The following is a 26,903-nucleotide window of genomic DNA, read 5'->3' as shown; positions in this document are numbered from 1 at the left end:
AGTAGGGGATAAAGGATGTGTATAAGAAGGAGAGTGGATGCTGGTAAACAGACAAAGTTGAAGTTGAAGGAGGAGAGGTGTAGGGTAAGTGCTCTTCCTCGTAAAGATTAAATAAAGACTCAACCAGGTCAATTGGTGCAAAAGAAGTTGGAGCTTCTTAGTTCAGGAGGAGCAGGGGAGCCGTAAGCTAGAAGAGCTAGCGATGAAAAAGAGAGGGAGTGGATGGATGGCTAGATAGATAGATAGATAGATAGACATGTATCGGAGGCATGCGTTTTTGATCATCCTTGTGTTAATGAAATGTTATAGTTTTTGGAGGACTATTTTTATTGTTGATCAATTCAAGGGCACCGGTGCTCCAGAGAGGTGCTTTTCATGTCCATAAAGTGGAAAATAAATTGTCAGGAGATAGTCAAGTGGATGCCAGCCTGTTTACAGAAGCTCGAACCCTCATCAAATGAGAAAAAGGGGAAAAGAGCCAGTAGAAATATTGCTTATATCGCTACCAACAACACAGTTTCCTGCTTGTATGAGTTATTCTGGAGAACTCAAGAGAAGTAGATTTAGAGAAAATAAACAAACTTGGGCCACCGGAGGAAGGTGTAAACTTTAGGAAGATCAAACTGAACACCAGTGGTGGGTCAAACCAGCAGTCGCCTACTAAGAGGAAATGTTGTGAAATGTTTTGAAGTAAGTGGGTGTGAATAGGGGTGGCCCTACACTAGCTCTCAAGAGGTGGAGTCCTAGGTAAAGAATGCAGTCGGTGCCCCCCACTTTGATCATATATTTTATTTGACTTAATTGTTCTTTGAACTTGGCACCCCAGTTAGAGTAGCTTCTTAGCCCCAGATGGCCTAATATGGACGGTTCACCGTGGTACCCAAAAGTGTGGCAGCCTGGTTCATTCCAGGTTAGTGAACCGGTTTGGATGTGAGTTGTGTTTTGAATTTGGTGTCCCTGGAATGAGTTTGGGTGAGATGCTAGTGTTCTGCATTGAGTTCAAAGTAACTTACTCCAATAGCATTTTGTGGCTTAGTGGGACACCAAGAGGAAAATAGTGCAAGGATCTAGCTTGTTTCTGAAATGTTAGGTGTAGTTAAAGGCCTGACTGGTAGTTTAAAAACCTGAAAAGCAGTGGGTTCCAATTAGGAATGAATGCAGGAAATTCATGCAGAGAGTGTCCAACAACACTATAGAGTATTGTGAGAATGTTATGTTGTTTTATTATTGTGATGGGAACTCGAGAATTAGGCCTAATCCATCTTTATGGCCAGGAAGATGAGATCTTGAAGGCATGAGACTAACATGAAAATTCAACTAAATATTTTACCTAGAAGTAAAATTTACCTTGATCTCATGACGTGTGCACCGGAGACCGCTCTATGGAGTGGACACTACCCAATGGCGACAAGCAATACGCTTCCTGCTCTCTGCAGAAGATGCAGGAACATCCCTGGCATGGTCAGCACCCCCAGTAGTCAGTCAATATCTACAATAAAGCAGGTAGAGTAAGGTCTCACCCTGGTCGGCACTCCGGCCTGCGGTGAGGCGTGCTCCTTGGGCTGCAGGTGCCGGCGTTGTCTGCGTCCTCGAGAGAGCTACCCCGCCGGCTCTCCAGTGCATGCAGGTGCAGCACCTCTTCAGAATGACTGTAGGCCAGATTGTCCAAGGAGCTGATGGAGGCGCCAAGCCAGGACTGGGACTGCGAGTGAGACCAGTAGCGGGTGGAGATGTCATCGAAACGACTGAATCGCCTGTAGCTGGAAAGCAAAAGGTTATTTTGTAATGCTTGTGCCTCAAATGCCTCAAAGTCCGCACAGTAATGTTTGCCATATCTAGTGTACCCTCAGAATCCAATAATTTACATTTCTTGGTAAGATTCCAGTTCAAGTGGTAGGAGGGAGCTGGGTGGGGGGCAGAAAGGAGAGATGGAGTCAAAGGGAGGGTTCAGTTTCCAAAGAAACCCCTGAATATTCAGTCCTTGCAAGTGGGATATAAGGGACTTCCTGGCTGGCCTTTACGTACCTGCTAATTGGTTGTTTTTTAGCTCTAGCCATAATGTTTTAATTGTATTTAAATTATATATATAATACTTTTGCATAGAGGGGCTTTTAGCAGCCCTCCTAATCCAGCGATAACTTGTGTTAATCAAATATTTCTTCGGTCAGCTACGGCATACAGCAGGGGCAGACAGTCAGACCACTGTAGCCTTTAGCTAACCTGACTGTCAGTGAGGGCATTCTGCTCTGTAACAAGGAGAACATTGCCACACACAAATTAATCCACTTCAATGCCAAGATCTAGGATGACAATATGTGTTTTTTGATACCCAAAAAATATGTTTGCTTTCAGTCATTGTCTTTTTTTGTTTTTTTTAATGTTGGTGAGGGCACCGCCTATCCCCCAACAATACAGTTTCATAACTACCAGGGCAATATAAAACAAGCACTGGCAACGTTGGAAAGGCTGACAGTCAGCACCAGACCTATTGACTTTTTAAATATTTTTTCCTTTCTTTGGATGCAGGAGGATTTTAGAACAGGCAGTGAAAGACCCCATTGATCAATGCGGAACGACTGAAAATTCATGAGTCTAAACCAGCACACCAACACTGTGTTGAGATGTCTTCGCTGTGCAGTAATTGCGGTTTTAACTGAACAAAATTGTTTGAGTTAACATTTAACACACAGTAACTAGTGAATTGCAGTGGGGCGCGTATGTGAAGTTGCAAGTGAGCGAATATGGAGTCCTTGATGCTCACTCACTCAGTATCAGTGTGAGCATCCCCTTCGCACACCACTCACGGAGGGGCAGATTCGCAAACTTACATAACTAGACATATACATTACACAATGCACAGGTTAGAATCATGGGATGATGATTCATTCCAGCTATTAATTCCCTTGAGGTCGATAACATAAGTCCCAGTGAGTTGGTCTACATTTAACATCGGTTATAAGGCACCAAGAAAGCCTTTGGGGTGAAATTTTGCTTTACAAATAAATCTTTGCATGTGTGTGTCTACAATTCATTAGTATTTTAGTACGCTCCTTATGATGCGTAACGGACGCATCTGCGTATGTGTATGGTACAGTGGTAAGTAATGCCCATCTCCCCAGCCCTATTGTTGCAATCTGCACGCAACACAAGCAATACATGTGTCAGGTCAGAACATTGTGGAATTTAAGTGATTAATTAATTATCCATCTGTCACATGCTAAGGACTAGAGAGCACTTACCCAAGCAATGTGAATTTTAAGAACTAGTACAGATGTAGTAATTGTCCATTTCGTGGGCACATTTCTGACCACTGAATGGACAATAAGAAGGAAGCTTTGTGTTGCAGCTCCACAAAAATTGTAGAGGTACTGATGAACTGATTTTTGCATTTTTACTCATGTTACATATTAGTATACCAAGTTGACCTTGGGTCTATTTTAATAGTTGAAGAACTGTGATTCGCTTTTAGTACCTTGTTCTTAAGTTGGTTGTTATTTCTTATATGGTGTTTTAAGGGTATATAATATCCTACATAAACACATTTTGATTGATTGAATTAACAATACTGTTATCTCCTGTAAAAGCACAAAAACGAAGAGGGTGGCGCACAGAGAGCCTGATTTATACTTTCTTAGTGCTGCATTTGCGTCATTTTTTGATGCAAAAGCGGTGCAAACGTACAAAATAAAATTGAATTTTGTAAGTTTGTGCAGCTTTTGCATTAAAAAATGACACAAATGTGGTGCTAAAAAAATATAAATCAGGCCCAGAGTGTGGTGATGTCATTCGTAATGTGCGCCAACAGACATGCACACTATACTTGCGTGGATCTGCAGTAATATGTGCACACAACTCAAGCCTGGAAAACGCTTTGTGAGGTAGTCGTCCTGCTCATGTGGGGCAAGAAGGCAGCCCACCTACTGGGTCATTTTTAATAATCGTATAATAAATACATGAGATTCTGCAATCCCTGTATAAACGGCAGTCACTAATTTCCTTATACTTGGCGACTTGAGACGCACCAAGTCGCCGATTATAAAGAAAAGACATCAAACCTCAAGTATTATAAGTTATTACAGCCGAGTACTGACTTCATAATGCCTGCTGACAGAGCCAGCAGAAGAGGTGGAAGGTGGGTCAGGTCACGGAGGATAATTAACGCAGCTGATTAAAGCAACAAACCGAACACTGCTTTTCTTTCTTCGGCTCTACTTTAATAGCTTCCAAAGACAAGCTGAGGGAATATGTTTTTTCTTTTGCACTCCATAGATAGAGGAAACCTTCAGCCTTTCTGCATATTTCTACACGTTCCGAGCTACTGCAGATTTTTCTTTTTTAAACTGACGTATTGAGCTGTTTCTAATATCTGTTTACAACAAATATGTAACAGGTTTATGATGTGTTTAATTTTGCACTAATAGTTTTATTTTTCATATTTGCAAACATGCTTGCTCTTTCACATGAAAGAGTTATGCACCAAGGGCCATATTTATTACCCAGTTTGCATCGCTCTTGCACCACGCATTGTAGTGCAAAATCAAGGCTACCTTGCGTGGCTTCATAAATCTCGAGTAACGCAGTGCAAATCGCTGCGGTCCCATACGCTGCGCCAAGGAGGCATTTCCATCAGTGTTGCATGGGTGCTCCCATGCAAGATCCACGACTTTTGGTGCATTCCCAGAGTTGCAAGAACTTGTAAACCTGGGTATGTGCCAAAAGAGATGCATCTCCAGGAAAGGCATAATGAGGAGATTGTTTTTGTGCAGGAACGTACCCTTTTACTGCACAAAAACAATCAAGCAGGCAACTCAGGCAATAGTGCAAGGGTGCCTGCATTGGCCCTATGCAGCCCATTATGCTCCAGCACAGGTGGAAAGGACAGGAACATGCCGTATAGGATAAATACAGTGCAATTCTGCCCTTTCCCTGTGACGAAGGGCAGCAAGGTGACTTGCTACGCTGCGCTGCCCTGCGCCACAAAGCCCATAAATCTGGGCCCAACGTTTTAAGTGGCTTCTGAGAAAAGTGATGATGTGCTCATGTATTAAATGGGATAAAGTACCACCTGGTGTATGTAATAAGGATATTGCAAGTCACCTTGGAGTTCCATAACCGTATAAAGGAACTCTGCCTTCAACCTTGTTTCTCTATATGGTTATGGAACTCCTTGGTGACTTGCAATATCCTTATAATGTACGGCAAGGGTACTTTATCCCTCATATAATAATGGTGGCAATTTCTCTAATGAGCAGCATACTTTAAATTACATTGGGTAAATCACAAGTGTTATCATTGCCCCTCTCAGGGGTCTGCATTTCAGAAGAATAAAAGCTCCTGTTAGGATTCATATCTGACTTGAGGGTTACACACAGGTTTCTGTAGCAGATGTGCAAACCACTGGGCTATGTTATCACCTCAGAGCCAGTACACACTTCCCAGTACACACCCATTACCATTAACCTGGGGCAGGACTGAGACTTACCACTTCGATACAGTGTGCTATACTCGTGCAATATAACATAACATAAAAAAATAAGAAAACGCCTAGAGACCCTGGTTAGGATTAGTACTCCAGATGGGATTAGACTAAAGGATGAATTAGGGTTAGCATCGCTTTTAGAATTAGGCTAAGGGATAGCACGTGTTAGGGGTAGTCTTAAATATAGGCTTAGAGCAAAGGAAAATTAGTGTCGGAGGCCAGCTTAGGGCAAAAGAAAGCGAGACAGTTTGTGTTAGGCCAATGGTCAGTGTGAGGGTCAGGATTAGGGCTGTTTAAGGGAGAGGGTAAGAGGTACAGATAAGTGGAGCTGCTTTGACACTCTAAATGATGTTCTAAACAGGGGCTTAACTATGTAAAGGAGCCTGTGTAAAGTTGTGACTATGAAAGGTGACTTTGTAAAGGTTTGGCTATGTAGTGGTATTACAGTGAAAGTCACTATCTAAACTTTGACTATGTTATGGTATTACTATGTAAATGTGGCTAGCGGTTTAGGGTGGGTAAGGTAAATGTGGAGATGTAGGGATATAGATTATTTCTATGTGCAGAGGTTGCTCTGTCACCAGAACTGTACCAAGGCCCATCCCAGAGTTTGACGCAGAAACCAATCTGTGGAAGCCCTGACTGATACGCAACATCTTAAATCAGGTTGTCAGAAAGAGGGTAATCTGCTGTCACCTACCTGCGTCTGTAGCCACCTACCTGCTCCCGCTATCATGGACCTGTGGCTGCATCTTCTGACCCTTGACTGTGGTGACCAGCAGCATCTGCGGCCACCTACCTGAATCTGAGGCCACCTACCGACCTCTGCAGCCGCCTACCTGCCTCTGCAGCCGCCTACCTGCCTCTGCAGCCGCCTACCTGCCTCTGCAGCCGCCTACCTGCCTCTGCGGTCACCTACTTGAATAAATGAGTGAATGTGGATTTTCTGGGCTTTACGGTTACCCATGAGCATCCTGACACTAATAGACACTACAACCAAACAAAAAGGAAACAAGACAATTCTGAGATGGAGCTAAACCTGGACTGTGTTGGAGGAAGCTAGGTTTTGATTTTTTTTTTCCGAAGAAGGTGATTTTGAGAGAGAGTTCCACAATTTCACCAACAGAAAACCGCTGCATCAGATTTTAGGAATGTCTAGTACTTGGGTCTGCGGCCACCTACCTGCTCTTCGTCTGGTTGATTTTAGTTTCAACAAGCAAGGCCTTGAAGCGTCTCATGGCGAGATAGGCAATGGCGGAGATGCAGAGCACCAGGCTGAGGATGACTCCACAGGAGATGCCCAGGAGGGCCTGCTGGGTCATCCTGTAATCGCAGCGCACTCCCATGAACCAGTAGTCGCTGCCAACGGGGCACCTGTGGCGAGACAGGGAGGGAAGGGTTAAGAGGCATGTGACTACCAAAGAGGTAAATGTTTGGTCTTTAGCAAGTTGATGAACTCCAGGTTTGGGCGCCCAGTAAGTCAGGAGCTGGAGATTATGGGCCGGATTCACAAAGTTAGCTTGCATTTTTGAGAAACTTTACACTCTTGAGTGTTACTACTTTTCAGTACTCACATACTGCACCTTTGTAATAACTTCCACTTTTGTAGTATCTTACACTTTGTAGTTACACCAGCACTACACACAGCCAACCACTGGTACTGCAACACTCTCCCATAGAAACTAATGGAGGTAGGGATTCACAACAACAGTGCAAGTTACTGCAAAAGTAAAAGTTACTACAAAAGTGCAATTTGTGAATACCAAAAAGTACTATGCTTACTCAAAAGTGCAAATTACTACAAAAGTGCAATTTGTGAATGACATTTTGTATTAGGGTTTGCAATAGTACTACTGTAGTACCGCAACACATACTACAAAGTGCAGTTTGTGAATCCTGCCCTATTTGTCAATTACCCATCCAATGGTGCGTATGACATACGCAGCTTCAAGAGGAAGAAATTCTAGTTTATACTGGCAAAAGGCTCCAAAGAAATGGATTTAAATGAGAACACCCACATATGTTCGTTGGAGGAGGAAAGAAGGGAAACTTGAGATTGGTCGCAAGGCTCATCTTAGGCCTGCTCTAGAAATACTTAATTAGCCCTCTTATGAGCACTCTTGTATCATCCCTCTTTTCGTGTCCTTCCTATCAGTTCTTTCACAACCATTTATTAATGCATCTCCATTTACCACAATGCAAAGGGTAGTGGAAGTGACATCATGCACCCTTTGGCCCATGGTGATGTCATAGGGTTGAGCCCTTTTCCCACAATTTGGTCCTCAACAGCTTCCTGTTTGAAGCCTCAGGTCTAGAATGTAAACGTTTTGTTCCTGCTGCTGCATTCATTTCCCCTGAGGCCATGGGTAGAATGACAGGGTCATTGAAACCAAACACCAAGCCAGGGGTTGCTACTGTTAATTGTAATCCATATATCTATACATCCATAAGTAACCTCTTTTTGCCATGGGTACCCCCACCTTTTGCCTGCTATCAGTGCGTTTTGACTCTGTTCCGTGGAATCCTGCTAACCAGGACCCCAGTGATTGTGCTCCCTTCCTCTAAATTTGTTTGCCTGGAACTTTGCACACCCCACAATTGGCATACTGGTGCCCCCATATAAGTCCCTAGTAATTGGTACTTAGGTACCCAGGGCATTGGGGCACCAGGGAATCCTCATGGGCTGCAACATGTATTGTGCCACCTATGGGAGCCCATGCAAAGTGTGTCTGTAGGTCTGCCATAGTAGGCCCTTGTAGCCCAGAGGGCAGGGTGCAGGTACCTGTATGTGAGGGCATCCCTGCATGAGCAGAGGTGCCCCTATGAAATCCAGCTCCATTACACTGGACTTCATATGTGCGGGGAAACTATTTTACCCGTCTACTGGATACAGGTCACTACTACCTGTGTCCAGCTACATAATGGTAACTCCGAACCTGGACATGTATGGAATCAAACATGTCGGAATCATACCCCAATGCTGTCGCCAGTATTGGTTGTATGATTCCATGAACTCTGGGTGCTCCTTAGAGGACCCCCCCAGTATTGCTCCTACCAGTCTTCCAGGGTTTTGCAAGCAGACAGCGCTGCTGTCACCATCCAGACGGGTTTCTGCCCTCCTGCTGCTTGACAAGCTCAAGCAGGGGAATGCAGAACAAAGAATTTCCTGTTGGAGAGGGAGGCAACACCCTATTCCCTTGGAAATAGGTGTGACATGGCTTGGGAGAGGTCAACGAGACTCCAGCATGCACCAAGAAGTAAGAAGGAATCTCCCTTGAAGTGAAGGAGTCACTCCCCTGCATCTGAAGGCACCAACTGCAGCGACTACCAGCTGCGTGGATCTTCTCTCCTCCGGAACTACGTGGATCCTTCATCGCAGGTGGTGGTCTGGAGGGGTCCCCTTGGTTGTCTCTGCCAGCTGTCGAACTTGAGACAGTAAGGCCTTGCATCACCTTGCAAGAAGGGTACACCTGTGCACCGCTACTCTTGCAGCTACCAAGGCTTGTTTGCACCTCCTCCAAGGGATCTTCAGGCTTCATGTAGTCCCGGCCCCCAGCACTTCTTCCTGCCAAGCTTGGTCTTCTCTCTGCTTCTCCAGCGAGGTGGGACTCCTCTTCAGTTGTGCTGAGTAGGCCTTATTGCGACTGCTGTGCCTGCTGCCAGTGTGTTGCCTGACGAGGCAGCAGCCCCCACAGGCAACTCTTTTAACTGCTGAGGGTCACCCCGGACTCCACTCCTTGAGTCGAGTCCCCTGGGTCTTGCTGGTCCTCTTCAGCCTTGCAACACTTCATCCCAGTCTACTGCATTTGCCAATGCTTGTTGGTGGTCTTCCTGCACAACTGACCCACTGCACCCTGACAGCCAACGTGGGACATCATCGGCATCACTTCAAGGACTCCTCTTCATCGCCTGTCCTGCACAGCTGGTCTTCTTCGTCCCTCGTCGACATGGTCCTGCATCCCCTGAAGGGTGGATAGTGGCTCCGGCCACGACCGGACACTCCATCACGAAATTGACTTGGTCCCCTTCCTTTGCAGATCCTCTTCTGTCAGAATCCACCTCTTGGTTCTTCTAGTCTTGTTTGGGTCTTGCACAATCTTTTTTTTACGTCCTCCTGTTGGGTTTGGGGAAAACCAGGTACTTACCTCTGCTCTCCTGGTCGCTGGGAGTCACTCTGGTACTCACCTCTTGGGGTTCCTAGTTCCTCCAGCTCCCCTCTAACGATTCCACATCCTTGGGTGGAGAAACTGTATCTTGCATTCCACTTTCTTAGTCTATGGTTTGGCCCTCCCCTAGGGCCGTCGCTATTTTCAATTGTTTTTGCCAATGCCCATTACTTTCTATGCTCTTTACTGATTGCTAGTGTGTATATGATAGTGTATTCACTTACCCCCAGTTGGGGGACTGCCTATTAATATTCTAGTATTTGTGTTACCATAATAAAGTACCTTTATTTTTGTAATGTAACACTGTGTGGATCTTTCATGTGTGATGGTGCTGTGTGACTATAGTGGTATTGCATAAGCTTTGCATGTCTCCTAGATAAGTCTTGGCTGCTCATCCACAGCTACCTATAGAGATCCCTGGCTTCCTAGACACTGCCTACACTTCACTAACAGGGGATACCTGGGCCTGGTATAGGGTGATAATACCTTCGGTGTCCACCACACACCAGGCCAGCTTTCTACACCATATATCTTACCACCTACCATCCCCATATTACGCAACTGGTCCCACGTCTCTACACAATCCATTTCTAGACCGACCCTCAAACAAAACAAATGAGACCAAGAACACTGCAGCACAGATGGAAAAAAAGAGAACTGGGCACCTGGGAAACACACGAGGAATTTAGGTACAGGAAACTCAGGGGCCTGGTACACAGATCAGAGGAATACTGCTCAGAACCAGAGGAAGGGTTACGTTTTTCTACTTGACCCAAATAATGCAGCTAATTCAATGTCTATAGTAAAGATCACGACAGCTCTAGACTTACCCAAAGAACAACTACACAGGGACAACTAGCACCGCCCCTTCACCAGCACAATCACCAGTGCTTAATTTGAGCCGGTGGTTACTGGTGCGGAGCACCAGCACTTATTTTTCTGGCTCAAGCATGTTCTGCCAGCAAAAGCCTCATATGGGAAAGACGGAGGAAGAGAAAAAACAAAAAGCTTCACAAAGGGAGAAAGCAGAAAGCTGCAAGAGTGAGCTGAAGGGGCGGGGAGTGGCTGGATTTAAGAGGCCCGAGATGGCTTCAGGATTGCGCTGCCACAGTTTTCTGTGCTTGCACATTTAATTGCAGCCATCCCGTGTTTAAGAGTAGAGCTTTGGGCACCGGCACATTTTTATTTACAAATTAAGCACTGACAATCACTCACTGACACATAAGTAAAGCACACCCGTTCCCTGCATAATGGGCTCTGGAAAGACTGAAGTGAGGAGTCACACTTACACAGCTGTCTTGGGCTAGGCAGAGGGTCAGGAAACCTACATCCACATTGCGACACACCCCAAAGAGAAAATACAGGTTATATCACCTCTGCACTTGTTTTGATGGAATGCTGCAAGACCCACACCCTAAGCACCCCATCCACAGGGTGAATCCTTCACTCATTCCACAGCACACTTACTTATTAGGCAAAGGCTTGTTTATGGACATCTCCCCCAAGAAGACAACAGAAGAACCGTTCAGCAAAGGATGACATCCAAGGGTTGAGACCTTGTATTTGGGCGCTGTTGTCATGCAGATAATAAAAACCCTACATTACATCTTAGCTTCCTGCAGTTCATTCTTGACCCCTTCAAAGAGTATCCCCAGTAGTGAAATACTTTGCAACTATACCTCCAATAGCCTCATCTCTGGTACTCTCTGAGGCCTGGGGGTATTTGCCTACTTCTTTCTGCCAGGCTCTAAAGATGGTTTCATCCCACCATCTGCATCACCATCTCAAAGATGAAGCCCTCCAAGTTCTGGGGACTCTGGACGCCAATTGAGGTAAGGGGGGCTATGAGCTGCCGCCTCTTGCTTGTCCTTACTCTACCCTCAACACTGCTCCTGTTGCCATGGCTCTAGGCAGCGGCAGGAAGAGAAGGTAAATGGGACCCCAAGATCCCTGATTATTTTCTGGGGCTTTCACCCTCAACCTTCCTCGAGAGACTCATCAGGAAGAAACAAAGTTGTTGAAGGTTTAAGGGTGGGACAAAATGCCAAGCCTGTAGTGTCATCAGTGGTCAGAGTGTGCATGAGGATCCATGCTGCAGTGGTCCCGATTACCTCACCAAAAGGCGGTCAAAGTCCTGTCTGCATTTGCTTTTTTTGCTCATCCGTTCCTTTACAGAAGAGGACAAATCATAACCAAAGAGTCAAGAATAATCTACCAGGCTAGTGCCCTCTGCACGTGAAGACCACCAACCCCAGGTACACCACAGCTTTAATGGGCCTCATCCTGATTGTGCAGCCTGGGTCTCAGTGCACAGGGGGCCCATGTCAGGGCAAACCATGCGACGGAGTGCGACTCACGTCAAACAACAAAAGTTATGGGTGGAAATACTGTATTCACTTAATGCATTACTGCAACTGCCTCGACCAGAGGATTTAAAGGTGAAGCTGGCTAACCCAACCTCTTGAGTAACTTAACATTCAATCATTGAGCAAAGTCAGGTCTAGAAAACCTTGGATAGAAGGCGGGGACACCTTGGATGGAAGTCGGGGACACCTTGGATGGAAGTCGGGGACACCTTGGATGGAAGTCGGGGACACCTTGGATGGAAGTCGAGCACACCGTGGATGGAAGTCGAGCACACCGTGGATGGAAGTCGAGCACACCGTGGATGGAAGTCGAGCACACCTTGGATGGAAGTCGAGCACACCTTGGATGGAAGTCGGGGACACCTTTGATGGAAGTCGAGCACACCTTTGATGGAAGTCGAGCACACCTTGGATTGAAGTCTGGGACACCTTGGATGGAAGTCGGGCACACCTTGGATGGAAGTCGGGCACACCTTGGATGGAAGTCGGGCACAACTTGGATGGAAGTAGAGCACACCTTGGATGGAAGTCGAGCACACCTTGGATGGAAGTCGAGCACACCTTGGATGGAAGTCGAGCACACCTTGGATGGAAGTCGAGCACACCTTGGATGGAAGTCGAGCACACCTTGGATGGAAGTCGAGCACACCTTGGATGGAAGTATACTGCATGACGCTTAGTGGAATATTAATCAATCACAGGCCAGATTACTGGTTGCTGGTTCGTATATGCAAACCTGGCTGTATATTGCACCTCTATCTTGCTCCTCTCTGCCACACACCATGTGTGAGTGCAGCTAGAGGTTTGCTGTGGTGCAAATGGAGCACTTATCCGAAGCTCACACACAAACCCAATGCTGCCCCATTCTGGCCAACTACAAAAAGCCACTCTATCAAGTAGGTCTACAATCAATCACAGTATCATGCTACCAACCAGAAGATGTTAGGGAACTCAAAATGCAGTTCTTTCTGTCTTGCATCTTTCTGCATCACTACAGTACAGCAACAGCGGTGAATCCCTCTAAACTCATGCACAAATCCCAATGCTTCCCACACAGACCTCACTATAAACCCACATCGAATCAACCAAGCACAGCAAACCGAGAATACTTCTACCAAACCATGCAGAGGTACTTTGGGGGCTGGTGCGGGAGAATGAAGCAATATACCAGTGCTAGTCTACAATAGATATACCTCTACTCACCCGCCCTTTTGATGCTGGTTTCTTGGGGCAGGGCCTCTTCATAATTCTTGTGTGGACCAACTTGGCTGTTCCCTCAATAGGCCACTCAAGACCTGAATGGATGGGCAAGGGACAGTGGGGATCGAAAGGGAGTATACTCACTGGCACATGGGGTCCTGCCCTCTGCGGTGGGTGCAAATTCCTTCATTCTTGCAAAAGCCGTCATGGCACACTGATGTGCAGGTGATGTTCCCGTTCCTATTGTGAGCACACGTGAAACCGTCAAGGCAGGTATATGCTATGGCACACAGGTCTGCCCCTCGATCTGCATAAAAACAATACCATGAGGAATACAGCAAATTGCCAGGAAGGCTTGCTTTATATTTTTATTTTAAGATAGATAGAGAGATGGATAGATAGATAGATAGATAGATAGATAGATAGATAGATAGATAGATAGATAGATAGATAGATAGATAGATAGATAGATAGATAGATAGATTATATTTCACAGAAAAGAGATCAACTGTTATGTGAATTATTTCCCATAATTCACAGTGCAGATTTAATTTGCAGGATATATAACTTCCTAACCAACACAAAAGTTAAACACAGCATTTTGATTTTCTTGCAGAGCAGCCAAAAAACACTTTCACTAGGACAGTGCAGTTCTTATTGCATTAACAAGCTCACCTTTGCAGGCCATTTCCTGATTCAAGCATCTACCAAGAATTCCTTTCTAGTGTGTGGAACCAACTTTACAAATGGAGAACTCTGTGCTATGTGGAGGAGATGCTGGCTTACCTACCTACACAAAGGAGTGGGCAAGCTAAGGTGTGACTCACATTTGCTCCTCAGAGGCAGTATCTTCTTTGAAGCTGCGGTATATGTGGCCACCACCCTCAGACCGGTCTATCAGGAGGAGGCCACAACTCCTCCCTCCAGCACACCCTTTGTGCCCCCTCCTAGCACCACTTCACACCCCTACCAAGAGGGCAGCAGGGCTGTCTCAGGTGACAACTGCTGCAGATAAACAGCAGGGGCTAACAGAACTTTGAGGCAAGAAAGTGGCGACTTTCTAAAGTCCCTTTTCATTAAAGGTTACTTTAAATCCAACTTCACCATTAAGTCAGGTTTAATGTGAGAATTAATTACATACCTTGGAGTACTTTGCTTGGTGCTCCTATATGGAAGATAGCAATTAGCGTGTTAGCCATTGGAATCACTGGCGTTGCTACAGTGATAATGGCAGCTTTAAGTTTTCACTGTCAGGAAATGTCAAACATTAAAGAAACATGCCCTTCTTTATAAAATTTAGCACCTTGCTTTGTGGGCTACTTAGATTTCCCTAGGGGTGACTTATAAAAATTAAAAAAGAAGGTTCTGATCTGTCAAAAGACTTTATTTTGCCATGTCGAGTTGACAGTTTAAAAGCCGCCCGAATAGGCTGTGCTGGCCTACACCCATGTTTTCACCTTGTCACTGTAGTCTTGGCCCAATAACTGCTGCAGTTCTCTAGGGACTTTTAACTTTCTAGCCCTGGGTACACTTTGTACCATATACTATGGACTTATAGGCAAGTTAAACATGCTAATCAGGAGTTATCCAATTGCACATACACTTCAAGGAGTCAGAGAACATGAACTGGGGCCTGGGCAGCAGGGTCCGTGCACTTCAGAATAGAAAGACCAGCAACAACTAGCAAAAAGTGGGGGTGATCCTGCAAAAAGGGCAATTTCCTTTCCAGGAAATGAAAAAGAGAACAAAAATGGTGAGAAAAAGAGAAGGAAAATAGAGAGGAAGTTCTGCAGGACTGAGAAAGAATAAAGCTAGAATTAATAGAATTAAACTATACTTGCAAGCAGAACATAATAAGAAATTAGAAGAAATGGAATAAGAACGAGGGGGCAGAACAAAAAACAATAAAATGAGAAGTAGAGCAAGAAGAGGAAATACAGTGAGAGGAGGAGTTGCCTTAATTAGGGAAACAGTGAAAGAAGCAGAGAGAAAAGGTCAAAATAACGAAAGAGCAAAAAAGATAATAAAAATAGGAGAGTGGATCTAGCAAAATGAGGATGAGAAAGAACGAGGGACTGAATAGAGGGAGAGAAGAGGGATATAGCAAAAAAGGTAGGGAAGAATTAAAAGAGGACTGGAAATAGAGACAAAAACCAAGGGGGAAGGGCAATGAGAGAAAATAGGTCAACAACAGAGAAAATCGAGCAAGGAGAGAAAACAAAATAAGAAGGGGAGGGAACAAACCAATAACAAGAAGGACTGAGGCAAGGAGAGGAATAGAGCAAGAAGGAAAGAGATTAAAGGAAGATCGGAAAGGAAACTAAGGTGCGAGGAAAGGGAATTAAGTATGAATGGTAGTGTATAAAGCCCTAGGTGAGGGAAATAAAGCTAAAAGGGGAGCGAACATAGCAGAAGGTGATAGAACAGAGCTAGGTTTGAAAACAGACCAGGAGGGGAATAGACATGAAGTGGAGGGGAGAATCAATGAATGTAACTGACCCAGAAGTAAAGAGAATAGAGCGAGAAAGCATGAGGTATGAAGAACAGGAAGAGAGGGAAAAAGATGGAGGGATTGAGTTTTATTATTTTCCTATGTTCTTGTTTGAAAGAGAGGTCAGATAGAAAGCCCAAGAAGAGGGTGACTGCAGATCCATTCTCAGCTGCGGGCGCTCCCAGACCTTTGCACCCACGAAAGGGAATGAGGACCACTCACCTGTCGCAGAAACGCCTAGTACTCTGTGTCCGGCCACCCAGAGCCCCGCAGAGATGGCATCAGGTAGTCGGCTCAGGTTCAAGAGATGTTCTGGGTGCTCCATCATCAGTGGGTTCATCGACTCTGCGTTAAAGATGGCAGCGTACTCCAGGATCACGCTGCCCTCCCTGCAGCACAGAGAAAAACCTGGTGAGGTGAGAAGACAACAGAACCAGCCTCCTTCACCCCAAGGACCCAGAGACACCCAGTTAGACTGGTGAGTAAAAGAGTGAGTTTTTGGGTCACGGTTGCTGTTTCTAATGACACTTGAATCACTTAAGCAAATTTATGAAGTTGCAATGAACACTTATTTTAAAAAAAAGACTCCTAGGGCTAGAAACACCAAGCACGGGTGGTCACCACCAACAGCCCTACAGACCCCAAAGCGTTGCACTGATTTAATCTGCTTTGGACGAAGTGCTGCTCATCGGGCCCTCGCTTGTTTTCTCAGAGGTGATCAAGAAGTTTCTGTCTCTTGGGTCCAGCGGTGGAAAGAGACTGGCTCGCCTGAAAGGCATCTTGAGGACCTTAAGGAGCTGCAGGTCGAGATTATAGGTGCACTCTCTAAAGTTAGTCCTAATGTCCCCTTCAGGGACTTTCTTATATGTTTTAGTTCTAGCCTAGATACAGCTTTAGGTGTTTCCCCAGTCTCACGTAATAAATAAAATTCATAGATAAAACCTACATACACACTTAAAGGGTTCTGAGTCAGCCCTCTTCTTCCATCGGCCTGTTCCACCGTTGATCACATTTTACTGCCACCCACCACATCCTACAAAAATGGGTCAGCCCACATCAGCTATTGGTTCGCTTGCACTGAGTGATGGCATTTACCCTGATTACACGTCCTATAAAAGATGCACACTTCAGTCTCAAGGAGAGTTAGACTCTTTACTTTGCCAATGCATTTTAGTCACTTAGGGGGTCATTCTGACCCTGGCGGTAAAATCCGCCAGGGCCAATGACCGCGGGAGCACCGCCAACAGGCTGGCGGTGCTCCCATGGGCATTCTGACCGCGGCGGTACAGCCGCAGTCAGAAACGGAAAACCGGCGGTGTACCGCCGGTTTCCCGCTGCCCTGGGGAATCCTCTGCGCCGCCATGGGGATTCCGACCCCCATACCGCCATCCTGCCATGCAGACACTGAAAATCGCAATGGGTGCAACTGCACCCGTCGCACCCCTTCCACTCCGCCGGCTCCATTCGGAGCCGGCATCCTCATGGAAGGGTGTTTCCCGCTGGGCTGGCGGGCGGCCTTCTGGCGGTCGCCCGCCAGCCCAGCGGGAAACCCAGAATACCAGCGGCGGTCTTTTGACCGCGCAGCGGTATTCTGGCGGTTCCAGCCAGGCCGGCGGCTTCTGCCGCCGGCCGGGGTCAGAATGACCCCCTTAGTCACTTGTGTGTTGCAAATATGTCTTCAATTTAAGGTAATTCAAAGTCAATAGTACCTTTTATTTGCACCATTCAGAATCAATGAAATGCATTAAACCCCAAAACAGGTTTCTATACTCGTTCTAAGTACACGTGCCAACTAGGAAGCACCTGTACTGTCATTAAAATTATATGCAATGGTTAATTATTTGTTTAGTTCCAATCCTTATTGAAACATAAGGCCCTGCCCCCACGTTTAGGTGGCAGCATGATTTATTTGTGTTCATCCTCTTTGCAAGCATATGCTTCCAGTTACAAATAAACACAAAACACTCATTGTACCAGCTTGCAAAGGCAAAAACCTATTGGTGTAGTCAATGCTTGTTTGAAGTGGACCCCTGTCCAAGCATCTGACCAGCCTCTACCTGGTTAGGCAGCAGCTTGTTGTTTTCTGCTTTATATTTATAAAGTATATGATTCCAGTATTTAAAAAAATAGCAGACGCTTGTGAAGGCCAGATCTATTGGTCTTGCCAATGCTTTTTATATGCGGAAGAATTATTCTCTCCTTCCTTAGTGTACTGGAGAACATTGGGAATTCTGAACTTGGCCATAAGAAGCTCTTTTTCAGAGTACACAGTAGAACGACGTGAAATTATTGCCTCGACTTAACAGCACCGATTTCTGAAAATATATTGGGTGGGAAGGGATTGCTTTCCCTACAGTGCACAAAAACAATTATTGGTCTGAAGTAATTGCAAGGCCGCATGCTGGGCTTCATAAAACTCCCTAATGATTAAATAAATAGATAGCCCTACTCAGGAAGTCGAGTTTCAATTTTTCCATTTTAGTTTGTACAGGATTTGCAAAAATGAAGCATGCAGCCGGGGTTCAAGTTCAGTTCACATCTTTCGTAGAGGTCACCTTTCGGCGTGTTGAAAGTAGTGAACGTGGGCGTATCAATGAAAAAGCACTAGCAAAGCCAACTGGTCTGCCCTTGTCAAGCTGTTTGCGTCACTTTTTTTGCAAGCATATGCAAGACAAATAAAACAAATACAAATAAAAATCCCACTTGTTTTCAGGTGGTTGTGCACCCGAGCGAGGTCAGGCAAAAGGCCATCACTTTCAGGACAGTGGCTGGAGTGGACTGACCGATTGACCCATATGGTTTGCTTTTGTGGGCGGAAGCAAAATTACAATGATGCTCAAACTGGCTACTAGTTGACGAATGCCGACCCAAAGCCCCTGTATGTATGTATGTGTTTGTATGATTTGTTTTATTGCAAGAGGTTTTTTTTTTTTAAAGATAGCTAAAGCAGTGAACCAGCCATAAAAAAAGGAATATCCACAGAATGGGGAAGCAACTAGAGTAGAGTGAGTAGAATTCTCCAAAGCAGATTAAAAAGTGAAGAAGGGTCCTTAATTAGACGCAAAGCATGGAGTTCTTGGATTTCGTTTTGGAATGATGTCCGGTGATTGGCTGCCCACATTGGCCACCTCCCACAAGCGCAAAAGGGGGCAGAAGAGCTTTCCTTAAAGGGGCCACTCAGAGAATGGTTTTATACAACAGGCCAAAACTCCAGATAACATCAAACAAACATCCTAGAATGCCTCCTATTGGTGATTTGTGAGACATGTAGGACTGGGCAAAGAACTGTTTTTTCCTCTCCACTGCTTGGCCCATTTAAGGATTTTAAGATGCCCACAGGCCTCAGCAAGGGTGAGAATGAGAATTTCTGAGACCTGCACGCTCGATTACTATGGGCCGGGACACATTAGCGATGGACGAACTGCGTATTGCACCCACTTTGACAATATGCTGGTCACACATTCATAAACAGGAAGTGCATGTTGTGGGTTTCCAATGTGGATTACAGTTTAAATGTGTGTGAGATTAGAAATGACCCATGTCTACAGGGCAGCTTTGCCTGGAGGAAGGCTGGGTGTGTGGCACACACCACTTTATGAGTCGGAAGTGGGCTTCTGTTGTACTTTGGACTGGCTGCCTCCTTGTCTCTGCGCCTTGGCCCACAGTGTAGCCAGAGGGCGGGTGGTAAAATAGTATCTTGCCTTCCCACCAGGACAGTGTCAAGAGTAACTGCAGTACATGCACGTGTGGTGCTGCTTGCTCCCCTGTCTCTATACATAGCAAGTGTTTTAGTGTTGAAAATTGCTACCCCTGATGTGGCTCTGTTGTGCTGTGAATTGATTTAGTGCAAGCTAGAACTTGCTTGGCAGGATGCCTTGATTGGCATATTGCAAGTTGGAATTTGTATTCCAAGCCCCTTGTTCAATTTGGTGAAGGCTAGATTTTGCACCACTGGTTGCCTTATTCAAATTTGAAGTTTACAAAAAAAGTGATGGGTGGAATGCTTGAATTAATCTCAGCCACTGGTAATTAGTCTGGCCACTTCCCAATCAATTATTATGTTTGCACACCAGGGGCCGTATTATACAAAGTGCCCCTGGGGGTGCAATGTGTATGTTCGCCAGATTTGTGGCCCCCTGGGCACTTTCGTATTACAGAAAGTGCCACACTGCGGCCCTTTCTGTAATACAGATAGCGTTGGCGTACATATAGCACCAGTGCTATCACCAGAGGGTGTTCCCTCATTTGCATGGGGGCGTGGCCCAATGCAAATGATGGAATCCCTTTGCTTCCGCATCCGCGCCTTATTATAGACACGGGCACAGTGGCAAAGAAGCTATCAGGAAGCGCTGACAATGCACCACCTAGAAAGTAGCGCACTCTCATTGCAGCCCCCGAGAACAGTCTTTTATTGTGGGGCAGGTGGTCCTGTGGACCCCCCACACAGCCCCTTGCATGCGTAAGCAGTATAAATGCAACTAGAAAACAAAAAGTAAAAGCCAGGTTGGGTTTCAAGTCCCTTTTCAGGTTTGGCGCAAGCTTGACATTGGTGCTTGTATCACCCTTGGTTAGGGTGCACTGCCTCAGCAAAAATCTGTAGGATCCTATGTCAAGAAATATCCAAGTCTGCAATGTACTGCTTGCTAGTAATATGCTTTGCATACTTTTGTGAAGGCCTGCAGAAGTCCAGGCCAAGGGTTCTTGGGCTGAGGATCCAGAAAGCCCCTGCAAGAAAATAACGCACATGTGGGGCATTATCGTGGGCATCTCATAAGTGCCTTCACTGAATCAACTGCATCAAGGTAATGCACAGTGAGCACGAGAGCCACGTCAGGGCATACCCATTACACTTAGGGCATCAAATACAACAGCAACAAGGTGATGGGTGGAATGCTTCAATTAATCTCAGCCACTGGCAATCGCTTGGCTTGCCTTGCCGTGGTCCCAAGCAACAACCTTCTGATGAGCCCCAAGAAGACCAAAACTGGATTGAAGTTGTCCATTCTGAACGGTGCTTTGCAGGGCAGTTTGGGACAGACTGTTCCAACGAGGAGCAGGGTCAGTTCTGATTGCTTAAGATGAACCTTTGTCTAGAGTGGCGTAGCGGATTAAAAACAATCAGGGGCAGCTCCTCAGTAATAGCAGAAGAACGTCACCCCCCCCGCTCAGTCAGTCATTGAAAAATAAAATGATAATAAAACAAGTTTATTCTTTTTTAGTTTCCACTGACTGAGCGAGCCATGGAATCTAGGGTGGGGCAGGGAGGAGGAGTGATGGACGCATTAAGTGCGCATGTCGGTTTGGCTGGCCTTCTTAGGACGCCCAAACCAACATGCGTGCTTACATTTCTCCAACCCAGCTGTGTTACACAGCCAGGTGGAGAAATGGCACAGGCTCCATGTAATTGAGTGAGCATAAGACCATCCCGCTCAGGCCATTCCCGGCGCTTCTCTCATGCTTGGTAGAGCATGCCAGCAGAGTCTGGATTGGGTGGGGAGCCTGTGCTTTGTGCCCCAGTGACTGCCGGAAGGAGAGGAGCACCCAGGCGGCCGTCAATGTCCGTATCAGCGACAGATAAATTTGTGTGTTTTTTAAAAATTATTATTGTCCTAACACACTCCCTTTCCCGCCTACCCTCCCACCCCACCATGTTAGATTGGCGGCAGCCGCAACTGAAAACAACGGACTGGAATGCAGCCCGAGTGACTGCAAGTGACTGAGATTAATTCAAGCATTCCATTCATCACCTTGTTGGTGTTGCAGTTTACTGAATCATGGCATGCACATTTTTCAACTTGCACAGAAAGAGATCACGTGTTAAATAAAGCATTTCTGAGTGGGCCTGCCTCTATTTGATTACGCCACTTTATTAAATAGACATTTTGTCGCTTAGGCTCAAGATGGCACGTGGAGAAGACCCGTTGGCGCGGTGGCCCTGAATGTACCTGATGCTCAGCATCTCCAGCCACAGGAAGCCCGGAACGGACTTATAAAACGGCGAAACCTGGAAGAGAGCGAGGGAAAATAATCACTGCCACGTGTGATAGGAGAGGGAGCATTCACCCACTGCCACGAACGTCACAAATAATCCCTTGTGCGGATGAGACCCTGTGCCTGCGGCGGGCCTGCAAGAAAATGTTCAAGAAAGTGTTACATCCGGGTCAAAGGTAAGACCGGAGTTAGACGTAGAGCAAGACCTGGTTTAAGGATTAGAATTAAAGTTGTAATTAATGCATAATTCATAGCATGAAACAGCCATGTTTTCTGCCTTCAAAACTCGTAAATCAATCCTTTCCACCCTCGTAATCTGAGAAAAGGGTGTAACAGACCTTGTTCTAGAGCAGTGATTCTCAAAATGTTGACCTCTGTGGACCCCCATTTTATCATTACTGGAACAAGGGGACCCACATTGAATCTGGGGACCCCACCACTGAGTCAATACTGAAAGCTGAGGACCTAATCCGTTAATATTTTCTAAGCAGTCACGGACCCCCTGAGGGGGCTTCGCGAACCCCCAGGGTCCCCAGATCACAGGTTGGGAACCACTGTCCTACAAGATACATCAATTTTACAAAACAGTGTATTTTCCACTATGGTTATGGTTGGTATGAGACTGTATCGAGGTCGTTAATATCAACCTACCATAATATCACACACATGGCAATAAAAGTATAAATGTACTACTGTTAACACCACCCATGCTACTCTTGGGAGGTAAGTATATGTGGAATTAAGAATAGTAAATGCCGTTTGATTAGTCATAATTTTTTTTTAATAGGATCCAGTTGCTAGCACAGGAGTTGCAGGACACCTAAGGGACTAGTGTGATGAACACAACAGTAGATTGCGGTTGCATGTTTGAGCAGGTGATTAGCGCCCAAACAGATTCTGTTGGTCTTAAATGGAGTGTTTAGTTAACCAGTAGAAGTTCCTATGTCTCTTTTCTATTGAGCTTTCTGCAATAGCTGGATCATGATTAAACCACTTGTAACCGATGAACTGGAATGACTATGATGCTCTGCCTTGCCTCACTTACCCCAGTTTGTTCTTTCTGATTAAATTCACCAGTACAAAGCACATGGGCACCTCACCATGAAACACCGCCAGCTGGTCTCATAGTTCTTCTCTCGCTATGCTCTTGATAGACCACTAACTTCAGGCTGGTTCTCAGGCTTAGGAGAGAGGGTGTAATTATACCAACCAACTTTTCTTTTGTAACTTACAAATGCTTATAAAATTTAAGGCCCCGCCCCCAGTGATCCTGATTTCTTATAGTTCTGGGTCTCTCAGCCTAGACAGGAATCTGTATGAGAAGGACCTCTCTTTGAGGGCCTGATTCACAAGCGTAAGTTTAGTTGTTTAGTCTAAACTTAGACCAAAAATCTAAGGGCCAGATTTATATTTTTTGCCGCACAACTGCGCAAACTTTTTTTGCGACAAAAAGAATAGCGCCGGCTTGCGGCATTCCACAGTGACAGCCAGATGCCATATTAAAGGAATGGCATAAACATGGGCTACCGTCTTAAAAAAAGATGCTAGCCGGGTGGGGGTTGTGCGTCGAAAAAATGACGCTAGCCTGGTCAGAGGCAAAAAAATGCCTCTAACCAGACTAGCACCATTTCCTGGCGCACAACCCAAAAAGAAAATGACTTCTGTCTTAGGAAAGACAGGAGTCATGCCCACCACCCCAATGGCCAGCACAGGGGACAAGTGTCCCCTGGACATGGCCATTGCACCTTGTGCCATGCACAGGGCCCTAAGTTAGGGCCCCCGATAGCAAAAAATGAAAAAAATACCCTACTTACTTGGGATGGGGTCCCCCATCCTCCAGTGTCCCTCTGGTGGGGGTGGGAGTGTTCCTGGGGATTGGGGTGGGCACCTGTGGGCCCATTCCATGGCATTTAGCCATGGAAATGGGTCCACAGGTCTCCTAACGCCTGGTCTGACCAAGCTTAGCACCATTATTTAGTTACTCCTCCCTCCAGCAGTGCGACAATTTTTTTGATGGGAATGCCTACCTTGCATCTCATCGACGCAATTAGGTTCATGCATCCAAAAAATGGTGCAATCTCCAATATGTTGACGTTAGATGTGTCTAGCATCAAAATATAAATATAAAGATAAGTGTGCGCCGAATTTGCGTTTAAAAAAAATGACACACAATCAGTGCAAACAGAGTGTAAATATGCCCCTAAGTTTAGGACTTTGGGAATTCACAAAGGGCATTTACGAGATTTATCTTTAGGTCCGTACTCAGGGCAGATCTCCACTCCAAATGAGGCCCTAAATATATTACTTGTAAATGCCCTTTGGGAAGTCCCAAAGTTGTAAACTTAGGCATTTGGTCCAAGTTTAGACCAAGCGTCTAAGTCTACCTTTGAGAATCTGTCCAGCTGTAATTTAAAGAGACCTCTCTTCGAAGCTGGGTGCTGGACATATAGGAAGAAGCACTGACCGTTTCTTCGAAGCTGAGGACTAGGGCCTGGTGCTGCAGGGAGTCCACGCTGTCAAAGGTCTCTGCGAATCCTGTCTCCAGTGCCAGCTTGAAGGTGACATTCAGTTCCTGTGCTGAAGAAAAAAACATAAAAAAACAGCATCAGAAGCTCACTGCAATGGAATGGCGGGGTTGGAGAGGGGCAGCTGGGACTCCAAGCAGAGCATCTTCCCCCCACAGTCCCTTGCCAGTGGATCTGCAGTGTAGAAGAAAGCAAACACCCACATTTGTAGGGCAAAGAGGCAGCACACAGCATCCTAAGTGCCTGGCAGCGGTGGCTGGTTCAAATGGCCAGTGTGGACTGTGATAATATAGTTTGGCTACGCAGTGCAGCTGCCATCAGTTAATTATGTGAGCATCATTAAGGAGGCGCTTTGGCTACGCATACATGTTGGGAACCAGGAGTACATGTTTTGATTGAACAGAAGTTGTGTACTTCCACAAAACTGTTTGCATTTTATTTATCCAACTGCCTAAGCATAAACTTACAGGGGCACACATGGGACATTGTAAAGCTATTTAAGTGTCTTAGATATCTAGATAATGTATGTTGTTTTTCTCTGGCAGCAGCACAGATGGTAGGAGGGCAGTCATGGATTTTTAGGTCTGGCTTGACAGTGTAAGTGTCACCTGACATTTTACCCCCCACCAGCATTATTCTACAGCTCTTTGATTTCACACAAATTAATATCTATTCCCATCCAATTTCCTTCTAATGCTTCACATTACCATACAACATTCTTTTAAAGACAGACCTATTGGCATTGCTAATGCTGGCTTCTGACAATGTAGTCTGGTTTTGAGGTGAAGATGGGCTGGTCTGTATACAACTATTATAAGAACACCAGGTAGAACAGTAAATAAAGATCGCATGAAAGCCTGTCTGTAGGTAAACAGGCTGGGGGGAAGTGCCACATGAATGCACAAACACCTGCACAAACATCAGAAACACCCAAGAACACATACACATGCCCACACCACAAGCACTTACATGCATGTACACATACCCACACACACAAATAGTCACAAATGCACGCACCATATTTAACCTTGGACTGGGTGAACTATTAGAAATGGCGTAAATAAAACAAATTGATATTAATGCCCAAATCTAATAAATCTTTGCCCGGATGGTCACATGACACATCGTAAAATGTAGTATCTATTTACTTGCTGCTGTAAATATGACGGTGTTTGCATTACTCGCACCCTGGGCAAAACCAAATTTTGCGCCGCTCCTAATCCTCACTCCCATTGCCCCCCACCTCCACATTTGCATTTTGTGAACATTATATAATAGCCGTCAGTGTGACCAGTGCTTAATATGTATGAAAATAAGTGATAGGACCTTCGTCAGGATGGCACTGCAGCTTCCACCACCCATTGTCCCTGCCAGTGGCCCCAGTGACAGTAACAACTCAATCACGAACCATCACACCCAAGTGTGTCAATTCAGATTAGTGCATGCACCCCAATGCTATAAGGATGGCTTGAGCAGCAGATATTAGTCATTTTTAATGTATATTGAATTAATAAACAGCTGTTGTTGTGTTCATCTCTAATTTAGACAAATAGCACCACCATGTGGCAGACAGTCATAATTGCAGGTGTTGACAAATAAGTGCTGGTGCCGAGCACCGGAAAGCTTAGGCTCAAATTAAGCACTGACTAAGACACTTAGCTTAAGAATGCTGCGTCTGAGCTATGCTTTCTGTTGGAATGAGAAAATCTTGCACTGCTGTCTGACACTGTTGTGTGCTGTACACATTGTTTGCCTAGCGCCAGGACACCCTCCTGAGGGAAACTCTGTGCCTCTACAAAAATCATACTTCCATTCTTCTATTTGGGAACACTACGTTTATCAGAAGATCCCTAGTAGAGTATATTGTGGAGAGAGTCTGGGGGAGAAAAGGGGCAAGGATGCTACTGACCATCTCTTCCCCCTAATGTTCCTCCCTTCAGCTGTAGGTGATGTTTTTTTGTGTGGAGGGCTTTTCGGTCTACTTGTCGGTTCCTGGCTGATTACCTCGGCAGTGACCGGCCCTTGAACACAAATTTCCCCTTTCCTCTTCACCTGAAACACCTATTCAGATGGCAAATTCGAAGTGAGAGGGGGCGTAGGTGAGAAGGAGAGGGAGGGAGAGAAAGGGAACTCCAGGGAGAGTAGCAAAGCGAGTGAAGATTGAGTTATAGAAAAAATGAATAGGCACTGTTGACCTGAAATAAACAATAAAAAATAAAAAAAACAGTTACCAAGGTCTCCTCATAGGGCGGCACTCTAAATGTAGATGCCCTCTGCATTTGCCCAGCTCGCCCATTCCCAAGGCCGGCCCTGGCTGTAAAGGCGTACATGTGCAACTGTAAGCTGTGTTGCATGATGTGTGCATCTACACACACTTTTGTCAATAGAGGCTCAATTTACCACTCAAAATTCCTACCGGATAAGCCAGATAACCCCTGAAAAACACATTCAAATACCAATCAGCTGTACATGTTGCCAGCCCAATTAAGTTTAAAATGCACCACTTGCCACAAAATTTCTAAAAAACATAAACCACCCACACTCTACCAAGTGTGCTGTGACATGTCTCATATTATAATGTGGGAAGGTGTTTTTGGTTCCCAGGCCTCTTCTCGTCCTAGTCTGAACCAGGTAGCAGACATGTTCTCTGTGTTCCCTATTTATTACTGAATCCACGCGTGGCAT

General features: G+C 45.6%; 1 protein-coding gene and 1 long non-coding RNA gene across 2 annotated transcripts in view; one reads left to right on the top strand and one right to left on the bottom strand.

The window, feature by feature from the left end:
• LOC138261068 (mucin-2-like) overlaps nucleotides 1-26,903 on the bottom strand; it is a 162,478-nt gene that overhangs the window by 70,934 nt on the left and 64,641 nt on the right. Inside the window, exons 3-8 of the mRNA XM_069209688.1 lie at nucleotides 24,158-24,270; nucleotides 21,648-21,706; nucleotides 15,925-16,091; nucleotides 13,356-13,518; nucleotides 6,662-6,853; nucleotides 1,521-1,760 (exon numbers count right to left, since the gene is read on the bottom strand). Of these exons, the coding sequence (XP_069065789.1) occupies nucleotides 1,521-1,760; nucleotides 6,662-6,853; nucleotides 13,356-13,518; nucleotides 15,925-16,091; nucleotides 21,648-21,706; nucleotides 24,158-24,270 (934 nt within the window). The remainder of the gene's footprint in view (nucleotides 1-1,520; nucleotides 1,761-6,661; nucleotides 6,854-13,355; nucleotides 13,519-15,924; nucleotides 16,092-21,647; nucleotides 21,707-24,157; nucleotides 24,271-26,903) is intronic.
• Nucleotides 1-26,903, top strand: part of LOC138261070 (uncharacterized) — a 78,916-nt gene that overhangs the window by 27,319 nt on the left and 24,694 nt on the right. The window contains exon 2 of the long non-coding RNA XR_011199041.1: nucleotides 21,596-21,869. This is a non-coding gene — a long non-coding RNA (uncharacterized lncRNA). The remainder of the gene's footprint in view (nucleotides 1-21,595; nucleotides 21,870-26,903) is intronic.

Source organism: Pleurodeles waltl, chromosome 10 (genome assembly GCF_031143425.1).
Source record: "Pleurodeles waltl isolate 20211129_DDA chromosome 10, aPleWal1.hap1.20221129, whole genome shotgun sequence".
NCBI classification, from domain to species: Eukaryota; Metazoa; Chordata; class Amphibia; order Caudata; family Salamandridae; genus Pleurodeles; species Pleurodeles waltl.
The sequence above is the reverse complement of the archived record's forward strand: the minus strand, read 5'-3'. Positions and strand labels throughout refer to the sequence as shown.